The following is a 12,484-nucleotide window of genomic DNA, read 5'->3' as shown; positions in this document are numbered from 1 at the left end:
GAGAAACTTCTTATTTCAGTCTCCGGGACAAAACCCGAGACTGTTTTGCACATAAGTTAAATACCGATTGTTTTTTCATGTAGCACAAAAATATCAACTTTAAATTTCAGTGTACAAATAAGTTATCAAGTATTTGTGTGCTACATGAAAAAACAGGCAGTATTTAACTTATGTGCAAAACAGAATACTAATTTGCACCCCTTGCATTGTAACATGGTTTTGTCCAGGAGACTGAAATAAGAAGTTTCTCAAGTTTAGATCCTTAATGAATCAGGCCCTAGGACAATACATACATATGTAACCAAATGTAAACTGTATCTCTCACCCAATGGCCCTTTTCTCCTTGCAGCTTACTGAAAAACAGCTTTAGCTCACGGACAGTGAGACTGTAGCTCGCCAAAACACCCAACATGTCCACCAAAAGATCTGCAACCAGTAATACATAGAAAGTGATGTTCATGCAGTAAAGTGACACAATAAAAGTTCTTGAAACACAGAGTAAGATTATAAAGGTTATTAAGCATGCAGGTCTGGAAAAAAACAAAAAAACATTAGTTTGCCATGGCAAATTAAGCACAATTTAACGACTGAACTATTTCCTTGCAATGCTAATTTTTTATTAAAAATGAACAGCCTGTAGAGACAGGGCCTACTGCAGTGCATGTCCCAAAATTTGCCACAGCAGACTCCCAGGATTAGAGCTTGTGCAATTATAGTATCAGAGCCACAGCCCTGTATTTGCCAAAATAATTTTGACCATTGCTTCATTATGTAGGAGCACAGGTATAACCACTGTAAAATGCTGGGGGGGGAATCTGTAATGACACCCAGCAAAAACGCTGCAGATGAGGGAGACGCTTTATATAACTAGGATATGACGAGGTGGTGCAAAGTGCTATCGGAGGAGGGTCACAGGCTGTGCAACATTTAAGCAGTAAAATGTCTACAATCTTCTGCAATCTTATTAAATTATTAGGTTTGAAGTTATGTTTCCTTTTAACTTTTGCATGCTTTTTATTTAAATCAACATTATCCTGTAATTTTCACACACACACGGGTATTCAACAAAAATTTAGTAGGCTTAAGCATACGACATGGTGTAATATTTAAGCTGCACCATTATCGATAGGTTACATTTCAATAGAGTAAATAAAAAACCAACACCAACAGCTTCTGCACTACTCTGCTTTGGCAGATTGTCTATCTCTAACGAAGAACAGTGTGATAGATTAGACACTAGGGTCCAAAGTCTTACTCTACTGTTTTGGCAACTGCCCAGGTCATTACATGCTAGAATATCAGAGAGAAACGAAAGCTGGCCGCTTGCAGATGTACAAAGCTAATTTGGACATTTTTACCAAATTGACAGTCAGTTTACTATCTGACATCATAATACCCAATCTAAATCTGATCCATTTGGATCAGAACAGATATGTCAGATTGGAAAATTGGATCAGCTGATGGCCTCCATTAGTTTGTTTGCGGCCACTAGCCAATCTGTAAGAGGAGGGCAGACCAGAGAGAGACAATAGGATTGGCTCCCTCAGTGCAACACCTGATTGCTGGATCTGTGCAAACTAGCCAACTGCATGTACAACCACATTGATTACAGATCAATCCATCCATGGATCGGACAGACTGTCCAGCAGGCAACATATGGGGCTAGATTAAGGCTTAAAACACAATCCCAGTCTGTTATTTGCCTTTTGATAACAGCGGGAACATATATGTGTTACTCATGTTACTGATTTAACAACATTCTCTAGATGGGAGCATTAAATTATATTATTACCTGCAATCATGCTGTCAACTTTGTCGATTATATTCAAAATTTGTTCAACCAAGCCGACTTCCGTGCAGATCAGGAGATTGCGAATGCTTTTCTTCAAGATGGCAGTGAAGATGCTGCAAATTTCTGCTTGGCAGGTAACATCACATTTGTTCAACAGTTCAACCATACAGAAAATGCTCTCCCCCTCTTGTATGATGAAATTCATCTCCAGATCAAATTGTCCTCCTACAAGCTGTAACATAATATTAACAAATATCATTAGTATGATCAGCCAGCATCACACAAAAACCTAGTTAACATTAACTGTAAGACATGAAAGGGGGGAATATCTACAGCAACACCCCAAACCGATTTTTTTAATAGAATTTTTAAGCACGGTTCAGTAAACAAAAAGGCATTAAGATCAGTTCAGTAAACATGTTAATTTGCCATTTGTCCATTTAAATTTACTAGAACATTTCAGGGAGAAGTAAGACATCTTAAATGCAGTACAAATTCCCATATGTAAAATGTGTATCCCTTATTGCAATACAGACAATTTTAATGCAATAGAATGTTTCAGCTGCCTGTTGAACCACCAAATACAAGTGTTCAATAACAGACTTTTTATTTGCAGACTGAACAGGGATAAAATGTTCATTATAGTCATGAAATCTTTTTACCTGTTCACATATTTACTTTCCAACTATGAGGTGTACAACATCCTTCCTAACACTGCTGCACAGAATTGTAACCGCACACTAATGGCTTCACATTATTACACGCAGTCTGTCACAACACGCAACAAAAAGCCAAAAATAGTATGCAGCTGCAAGGAACATCATATGGTAGTATATGCAACATAAAACAGCCCCATACTGAAGTAGTGACTGACTAAATAATATATTTTAACTGTAAAGCAGCTTTAACACAACACGGGCAAAGCATTCACCTGATGATCAGTTTGTGGGAATTAAGTTGCAGAGATTTGGAGTTGGGAATATAGTTGCAAAAGGACAAGCACACAAGGTGCATATAATGTAATATTGTCACTCTAATACATGAATATTTTAAATAGTACATAAGTCTGATAGTATATAATCTTCAAAAGTTTATATGAAAAAAAATATATATAAAAATATTCTTTTCCCTTGGATTTATGTGTATTATTTTTGCATACAACTAAGTATTCAGAGGACTCTAAGTAGTGATGGCCTGTGTGACTAAAAAATAATTAAAAAAAGACGTACTCCACTTCAAGAATATTGTTATTAATAAGCAACAACAAAATAGCCATTGAGAAATTAGTATATGTCTAAATTGTAATAAATGTATCTAAAAGTATCTTGCAATACATTTATGTTATGGACCTAAAAATATGAATTTTTTTTCAAGGGGATGCACGAAAATATTTTGAGAATCAAAAGGGTGCAGGCTGTCAAAAAGATTAAGAGTCACTGTTTTATACTGAGCAAATGAATATCTGGAATTACTACAGGCAAAATAGGAAACCAATTGTAGTTAGTGTACAATATGCACAACAACTCATATGGGAATAATCCTTGGCGTTGCATCACAAATAAATCCCCTGGTGTGCTCCACAACCTCCATATAGAAATGGAGAATTATCACAATGAATATGCTTAGAATCCAATACGAAAAATGGACACATTGCAAACCTCTAAAACATTAGAGATCTGGGGGGTAATGTTTCAAGCTGCGAGTTTCCGGTGGGTCTGAAAAACGGAGATGTTGCCGATAGCTAGAATCTGATTGGTTGCTATCAATTTGTACATTCTACAAAACGATAGCTAGACTCCGATTTGCAACCAATCTGATTGTACAAAATGATAGCAACCAATCAGATTGTAGCCATCGGCAACATCTCCACTTTTAATACCACCGGAAACGCGCAGCTTGATATATTTCCCCCCAGATCTCGAATGTTTTAGAGACTCGGGAAGCAATGCCTATGATATGGAACGCAACGCTGTGTTGCATCTCATACCTTGTGAGTGGAATCACCTAAGGGGTGTGGAAATTTCACGTGGTTAGAGGTTTCTCGTTCACCATCTTAAGTGAAAAATGTCATATGATTTTTATGAGATTCACTTTTGCATACAGTGTAACACCGTCATGGTGTGTGTGTGTGTGTGTGTGTGTGTGTGTGTGTGTGTGTGTGTGTGTGTGTGTGTGTGTATATATATATATATATATATATATATATATATATATTTATTTGGGGGGGGGGGGGGGGGGGGAAAAAGCTATACACTGTAGACCCTAGGTTCCCAAACTGTGCGCCGCGGCGCTGTCACAGGGGTGCCGTGGACAGGAAGAAGAAGAAAACAACATGAAAATTAAAACTTACCAATCCGGCGGCGCCCGGGACCCAGCATCCTCCTCGCTTCTCACTGAATGCCGGGCGTGACATTATCACGCCTGACATATTCAGTGAGAAGTGGCAGGAGAGAGAATGCTGGGTCCAGGGCACTGCAGGATTGGTAAGTTTTTCTTTTTTCTTTTTTTCTTCTTTTTCCTGTCCACGGCGGGATACAGAGGGGGCAGAGCGCGGCTGCAGAGGGGGCACAGTGTGTGTGGATGCAGGGGGCACAGTGTGTGTGGATGCAGGGGGCACAGTGTGTGTGGATGCAGGGGGCACAGTGTGTGTGGATGCAGGGGGCACAGTGTGTGTGGATGCAGGGGGCACAGTGTGTGTGGATGCAGGGGGCACAGTGTGTTAGCTGTAAATTATTCTTTGACAGAAATATAATTGAAAAAAATATATATAAAAATATTCTTTTCCCTTGGATTTATGTGTATTATTTTTGCATACAACTAAGTAAGTATTTCTGTCCTGACCTAAATACTTATTATGTTTTTTTGACTACTTATAAAAAAAAAACACTTGATAATTATTTTGGAGGGCTGCCTTGAAAAAATTATGGAGACTCTTAGGGTGCCGCGAACTGCAAAGGTTTGGGAACCACTGCTGTAGACAATTTTTGGATTTTTTAGGAACTGTATTGTATGTGGACTTCATAATACACACATCACCGGTTTAATTTTTAATATTCAGTTATGTCAGTTTTATTGCTGTACACAGACAGATTTAATGAGATTTTGAGTTCGGCAGCGCCATCTCTGGTTTCAACGCTTTTTGTATACATTTGAAATTTGGCTTACATGGGACAAAAGCCAGAAAACAGAGGGCAGCTGCCGGTCATCTGTGCTGACACACCAGTAAATATATTGTTTTTACAAATGATTAGATGGGCGGTGGCTTTAAGAAAGAACTCCTCCCTTTTATAATGTTTGCGGTACAGAAAGTACCACAAGCTTCAACGGGGTTTAGTCCATTTGAGCTCTTGCATGGATGACACTAGGGGCATTTTAGACATCCTCAAGGAAGGTTGGGAACAACAAGAACCCAAGGAGCCAAATGTAATTCAGTGTGTTCCACAACTGTATAGAGGGATGATTCACTCTGCCCAACATTCTGACCAGGAGCATCAGAATAGTCATTATGACACTCAGGCAGTAGTCCATTCACTCAACCCAGGTGACAAAGTTTCAGTTCTTGTCACCACAAAGGAAATTAAGATCTTTGCACACTAACAGGGACCTTATGAGGGCATAGAGGCAGTTGGCCCAGTGAACTATAGGGGGTCCTCAAGTTAGGTAGAAGGCAGGAAGAACAAATGATGTCAATTCACCAAAACCTTGGCATGAGGAAAGTCATATGTCTTCAATGCCTCTATTTAGGCAGAAGACTAAAGTACCCATTGAGACCTCCTTGACATCGCCTCAAAAGCAAGAGGTGGCAGAAATGGTGGCTCGAAACAGGGATGTCTTTTCTCCTATCCCTGGGCGTACCACTCTGATAGAGCATTATCTAATCACACCTCCTGGGGTAGTTATAAAACAAGGGCCCTACCGTAAATCCGTGACAAGAGGAGCTGCATTGCAGAGAGCAGTTGAAAACATGGTTCAACTGGGCGCTGTGGAAGAATCCACCAGCAAATGGAATAGTCCAATTGTGTTGGTCCTGAAGCCCAATGGGACGATGCACTATTGCTAAGGCTTAGAAAGTTATATAAGGTTTCCCAGTTTGATACTTATCCTATGACACAAATATATGAACTAGTAGAGAACTTAGCCAGAGTTGAGCATCTGACTACTTTAGCCCTCACAAGCGGTAATTGACAAATACCCAAAACAGCGTTCTCTGCACCAAAGGACTTATTTCAGTAGAAGGTATGGCCTTTTAGCCTACCCAGAACACCAGCCACATTCCAAGGGGCTATGGACAAGCTCTTAAAGCCACATAGGTGATATACTACTGTGTATTTGAAGGACAGTCATCTATTATCAGGATATGGAATCACATTTTCCCAAAGCGGAGGCTGTGTTGGAGTCTTTGAGGGGACATCGCCTTACGGCCAATCACGAAAAATGTGCATTGGCTATGCCAGAGGCAAAACACATGGGTTATATTGTTGGACAAGGAAAGGTCAATCCCCAAGTCAAAAAGGTGGAAGCCGTAAAGAACTGGTCCAAGCCAGAGAGAAAAACCCAGTTGAGAATATTTCTCGGCTTTGTAGGATACTACCGCCAGTTCATAGAGAACTTTGCCACTCAGGCTACTCTGCTGACAGAGCTTCTCAAGAAAGCCTGACCAGACAAGCTGCTTGGGAGGGCCTCAGGATGGCTTTACATACCAGTTTTGCCCGTGTGTGTGTGTGTGTGTGTGTGTGTATCACACATATAAAAAACATGGCAGAATTCACGGCATGGCCATCTTTCACATTCATAACAGTGCTTCACAACACTGATTGTAGATTGAAATGCTAGAGAACCATTTTTTTTTCACCATTAAACTATATTTTCCCCTCCAGATTTGTTTTTCTTCTTATATGTATAGTAATAGTTTTACAGCGGACAGATTGCAGGCACATTTTTTTTTGTTGTTGCATTTGCTGCACTGGGAGCAGACAGTACATTAACCATACTTGCCACATGGCAGAGTCATCCTTATGCACAGCTCAGAACACAAGGCAAGTTATCTGCGTGGTAAACACTTCACCATCAACTATTATTGGGGAAGCACGGCGGCACTTTTATCATTGTTGTCTCACGGCACTGGGGTAAGGAGATCGTGCCCTGGTCAGACAATCTGCATGGAGTTTGTACGTTCTCCCAGTGTTTGTGTGGGTTTACTCCAGGTGCTCTGATTTGATACCACAGTCAAAAAACATACTGGTGGGTTAATTGGCTTCTGACAAAATGGAAGAGGGAAAGAGAGTGAGTGTCTACATATTCTCTGTATAGTTCTGCATATAAGATTGCACTATACAAATAAATAATAAAAAACTTCCTTTCCATTCAATAAATTGTAAAACATATTTGCAAACCTGTGAGCTGCCATAACCCTTGGATGCAAGCATAGGTCTTCAAACATCAACAAAGCTACTTATATAATGTCACTGTCATAAAAATGGGTAATCCAGGGCTCTGAAAAATATATTATACTAGCATAAGTGACCTAGTGGATGATTGTAATACTTTTACACAAGTTCTTTATGTATACTGCTGTTTGTAGGGTAATTACAGAGGATCCAATCAATACTATACCACGTGGATTAATACATAAATCATGTTAATCATTTAGGGAATAAAAACAAAATTCAACATTTAGGCCGATATTTTGAAGCAGGTGCTGGATGTCCCAATAACCACACTGTACCTTGTCTACAATCCCAAATTAATTCAATAAGTGGAACATGGAGTGTTAAATACAATATGTCACCATTCTTTATCACTCCCACTTTGCATACCAATTGAGTCTTCTGATTTTAAATGTGATCTTTAAATCATATAACTATGATATATCAGGTAGCATTAAAGAGAAATGTATTTCAAATATTTATATTTCTTGCTAGAAATAAAGTCAATTCAATATGCTTTCCCCACACTACACTCACTTATCTGGTATGGAGAGGAGGAATGCAGAGATATATCAAATGTTGTGGTCCAGACCAGGAAAGCCCAAAGCAAACATTAAATATCTGATCTAGTCAGGGCACTGGACACTAAACTTGTTCCCATAGCTTTAAGCAATGAAGAAAAATTATTTACAGTATGATACCTGGTTTGATCAAACCGCTTAATGTCTGCTAGAACCGCACACGTTAAACCGCTTTAAACCAGTTATATAGCTTAAATGAGCTATATGTACATTTGTTGCAATATTCTGTTTATCATTTTGGAAAACTATACACAAATTAGTAAAGACACAAACACACACACATCACAACTAACATTTCTTAACAGCCTGACCAGTCTAGTGATATTTCAAGACAGGAAATGAAGTGGCTAGGGTGTGGGGGGTGACATATACACCGAAGGCAATTGCGGTGGTGAGAGGGATGAAAACTGTAGAAAATATGGCTAACAATTTCAGGGGGTTGACCCCTGTACAAATTCGGTCTGGCAACTGGGGCACACATGAATGGTTACATTCTAGCTCTAGGAATAGGCCGTGCACTCACAAAAAATAGAAATACATAAAGTTCCTGTTCTGGGATGGGAACACTGGGCATAACAAGTTGAGTGGCTTCTTGGTAAAGAAGTTAAGAAACAAGCTCTAGTATACAACGTTCACCGATATGGGAGGAGACGTTATGTGTGAGTTATGTGTGAGGAGTACACACTCTTTCACACAATCCTCCCCTCAAACTTTCATGGATGAGGACAACATTTGCTTTATTAAGCCAACTGAATGTCAAACGTAAGATCACATCATTAAGTATAAAGAACAGCATGTAGTAAAAATCTCTACACATTTTATAAGAGAATCCCATTTCCTTCTCAGCGTGACTTTTTTACAAGATGATTTCTGTGCTGAATCATTGTAATCCGAACTAGTACATTACCACAGCAGTGAACCTGGCGTCATGTACTGTGGCAGTCAAATAAACAGATGAAAGCAACTATTATCAGTGAGCAGCTGCTTTGTTTTAGCAGATCGGACAGAGAGAGATACAACCCCACCAGGGGATGAAAGGAAACAAACCACGCAGCTCCCAGCTGGCAGTGGGAATTGGATCAAGTGAAAGATCAGCAGTTCTCAGCTGGAAAGACTGCAACAGCCCCAACAATACCAAATGCAATAGAAGCCGGAAGCTCAAGCTGTTTGGATGACAATAAGCAGAGAGGCCATCTCTTACTTGTCATCTCTATCACTTACTATAAGCAGCCCAACAGATAGTCTAACAAGTTTCACTGTAAATAAATACACTCCTAAATGTACTTCAAAAGAAACCCAATGAATAGAAATTATAGCTCATAAGTGTATTTTATTGGAATACATGTTCTTACCCAAGAGCAATTTAGCAATATGTATCTGGACTAAACAGACGGCCATTAAATGCAGGTGGAGGTGTGACAAAAACAACAAGTTTGGGAAAATAGTTTTTACACCTATTTAAATGTACGGTAATTGCAAACTGGGAGGGTGGGGGGCAGGAACACGACTACAAATTCAGCAATTTTTGGTGCCAGTAGGCTGGAGAGAGGGGATTTGGCCAAGTCAAAACCGTACGCACACAAACACTTTTCTAGGAGGTGAATATGCGAGGAAGGGACCAGTGCAGAATTAACATATTGAAATTTGGGCATCTTAAGGGACACCGAGGCGTTTGAGCTTAGGGGTACAATGTGCACCAAGAGAAATAAAATGAGCTGTAGCTGAGGCACTTGCTGCATATTCCAATAAACTTGGCTATTTGAGCGGTTTATTGCAAAATAAATTCCACCACTGCACACTTCCAGGCAGATTGAACAGAGATCTGGTCGTTTGCCACTTTGGCCATGCAGGGACAGGTCCTATGCAATTCATTGCACTTATTTAAGTACAATCCAATCTGATCATAAACTCCTCCCCTTTTACATATTCACACCTATGCAGTTCTGTCCAATCCATATCACAACCAGTGTGTTCCTTATAAAATTCAGTTACAGAGGATTGTCCAACATTTCTCCTTTTCTATGTAGAAACCGATACCAATCATGCACCGCATGATTAGCAACTGCTTCATTTATGAAAAAGAAAGATAACAGGGACTGTACTGTGATAGAGGTTGGCAATATATACATATTGGGCACATACAAATTTTACACATTTGGAAAAGAAATCCATTTATACGAATGCATCTACTGATAATAACATGCTTTCAAGGGAAAGGGAACAACCCAAGTGTACAAAAGTATAGTCCCTGAAAATAAAAAGAATTGCAATAAAAAAAAAAAGCTGTCCAAGTATGAAATATCACTTCACTATGGAACATTTGAAGAACAGTTAAAATGCAAAGAAAGCGTTGTATTTCCACTCATTCATATCTTATGTTATGCTGTGCAAGGTTCTATCCAAGCACGTATTATCATGTTATGCTATAAAAGGTCTACTACAACCACGTTCACCCCACACAACAGTAACTTTGTTTTGTTTTTTTGGGGTTTATTTACAAGAAAAATATAATAAAAATTACACTATAACAAACCAACCAACCACAAACTTGCTGCTTCATGCAGCCAGACAGAGGCTATATCTCTTTAGTGAATATGCAGCATCACATTACTAATTCTTGAATGTTCCAAATATAGATGTACAAAATCTTTGCCCAATTCAAAGATAAGACTATTGCAGCCAATAAAACTTACGCCTCAAATTTGCTACAGCTGTCACTACTTAGCGATTACCATTGGACCTATATGTAGGTAATGTCTTTAAACTTTTCAAATATTTCTCACCCAATGTAAAGAACAATTAAAGCCATGATTTGACATTACTATGCCAAATGCCGATTTCTATTAAACTGAATAATGTACGTAATAAAAGTACTGGATTCTTTTCTTAACTAATTATGTCCACCATGCTCTATCGTGATTGCTTTGAGGGAGGAACATCTCAAACCGAAACAAGCAGACACAACTAGACATACAGCTTGGTAGACTTTGTTTGCAGAAGTGTAGGGTTTGGATTGGTGGATTCATACTTTCCTATTGTGATGGAACATCCAGGAGTGTCTCAACTTTCAGAGTCCTCTCGGACTGGCAGTTAAAAGCATCATCAAGGCCCAGCCTCCGCTGCTCGACAGCACAAATCACATTGCCAAGCACCCCGCACTAGCCTTGGATTTCCAGGAGGGGATATTAAAAATAAGTAGGCAACTGAGCTCTTTAGTATAGAACATGCTCAAAAATCTTCCACTCTTATTTTTAAAAAGATTTTTTTAAAAGAAAAAAAAAAAAAAATCTTCCTCAAGTTACTACTTTTTTTGTGATTTCTGTGTCACCAAAAAAAAACACAACACTCTGAAGTGGAGTCCCAGGTGCGCCAGAATTTCCACCGTTATGGCGAAGCTGGCATCAATCGTATGGTGAACATTAAGAGGCAGGTGTAGGATGCATATAGCTCCATGTCTTTTTACTTCAACCATTATGATGCTGCCCTTCATTACATAGCAAAGTTCTTCAAGAAGCAGTGCCACAAGGATAGAGAGCATGCTAACTTGCTGAAATATCAGAACAAAAGTGGGGGTCCCATTGTGTTGCAGAACACCAAGAAATCAGAACTAGACAAGTGGGCTAACTCTGGAGGCCATGCAGGCAGCTCTACAGCTGTGGTCCTTCTGGATCTGCAGAAGGCTGCCTCTGACAAGGCGAGAGGCTATTAAGCAGTTTGGACCCACCTGAAGAGCTTTGAGGTATGGGCGAGTACCTGTTCGACAAGCACACCTTGGGAGAGAGCAGCAAAGAGGTCTCCTTTCTGGGAGGATAAAACCAGTCTACTCTGCATTTATAATTACATCTACCTGTGTGCAATAAAGGATTCTCACTTAAACCTAGGGGCTATTCCTTATGGCAATGATCATTAATCCTTTTGTGATCTTACTGTTTAAAAAGTGACTCGTGCTGGTCAGCAAGCTCCCAATAAAGTTTGTTTCTGAAAAAAAAAAAAAAAGTGTGCAAGCAGGCAGTGGACTCGCTCAGCGTTTGACCTGTATTAGATGTCATCAAGACACGAACCAAAAAATGTGAGAGGAGTTGCAGTTGTCTGTGATAGTGTGGAGTAGTACTTTACTGTGATCTAGTAGAATGTCAGGTTAACACTGAACAGTGTATGTATGTATGGTTCATATATGAACATTTTAGTTCTGCATACAGAGAATTGTCCTTTATCTGTGCAAGGATGTATTGGTTGCTTACATGGCATTGTATTAGATTAGACAAGAAGCACAGGCATCCTTGATCTGGCCAGTCTCAGAACACTTCCAAGTTATCAGACTATTTGACTGAAAATGTAGAGATACAAATGCATACAGTGTACACCAGATACTGCTCTGATCTCTTCCCTACTTTGGTCACAAATTATGCGAAATGGTGTAAAAACACATTTCTAAGAATTTAGTAGTCATAGAAACAGTGCAAATTAAAAATAGAACTTAATGATACCTTTGTAGAGATGTAATTGAACACACTCTAGCACAGATTTTTTTTTTTGTGCAGTAACTTTACTAATGCAATTGGGAGTTAGTCAGTTTCAGTATTCTGAAAAACAAACCATCATTACAAGAACAGAATATTTCTCCCAGTTCTCTCTCTTACTACCATGTAGAGATTCTGCCCAGCACACATTTGTACCACACAGAG

General features: G+C 39.3%; 1 protein-coding gene across 1 annotated transcript in view; it reads right to left on the bottom strand.

The window, feature by feature from the left end:
- LRBA (LPS responsive beige-like anchor protein) overlaps positions 1 to 12,484 on the bottom strand; it is a 478,343-nt gene that overhangs the window by 446,915 nt on the left and 18,944 nt on the right. Inside the window, exons 2-3 of the mRNA XM_075198883.1 lie at positions 1,793 to 2,024; positions 326 to 426 (exon numbers count right to left, since the gene is read on the bottom strand). Of these exons, the coding sequence (XP_075054984.1) occupies positions 326 to 426; positions 1,793 to 2,024 (333 nt within the window). The remainder of the gene's footprint in view (positions 1 to 325; positions 427 to 1,792; positions 2,025 to 12,484) is intronic.

The sequence above is a fragment of the Mixophyes fleayi genome, chromosome 1 (genome assembly GCF_038048845.1).
Source record: "Mixophyes fleayi isolate aMixFle1 chromosome 1, aMixFle1.hap1, whole genome shotgun sequence".
Classification (NCBI taxonomy): Eukaryota; Metazoa; Chordata; class Amphibia; order Anura; family Limnodynastidae; genus Mixophyes; species Mixophyes fleayi.
This window is presented reverse-complemented; position numbering and strand designations above follow the sequence as displayed.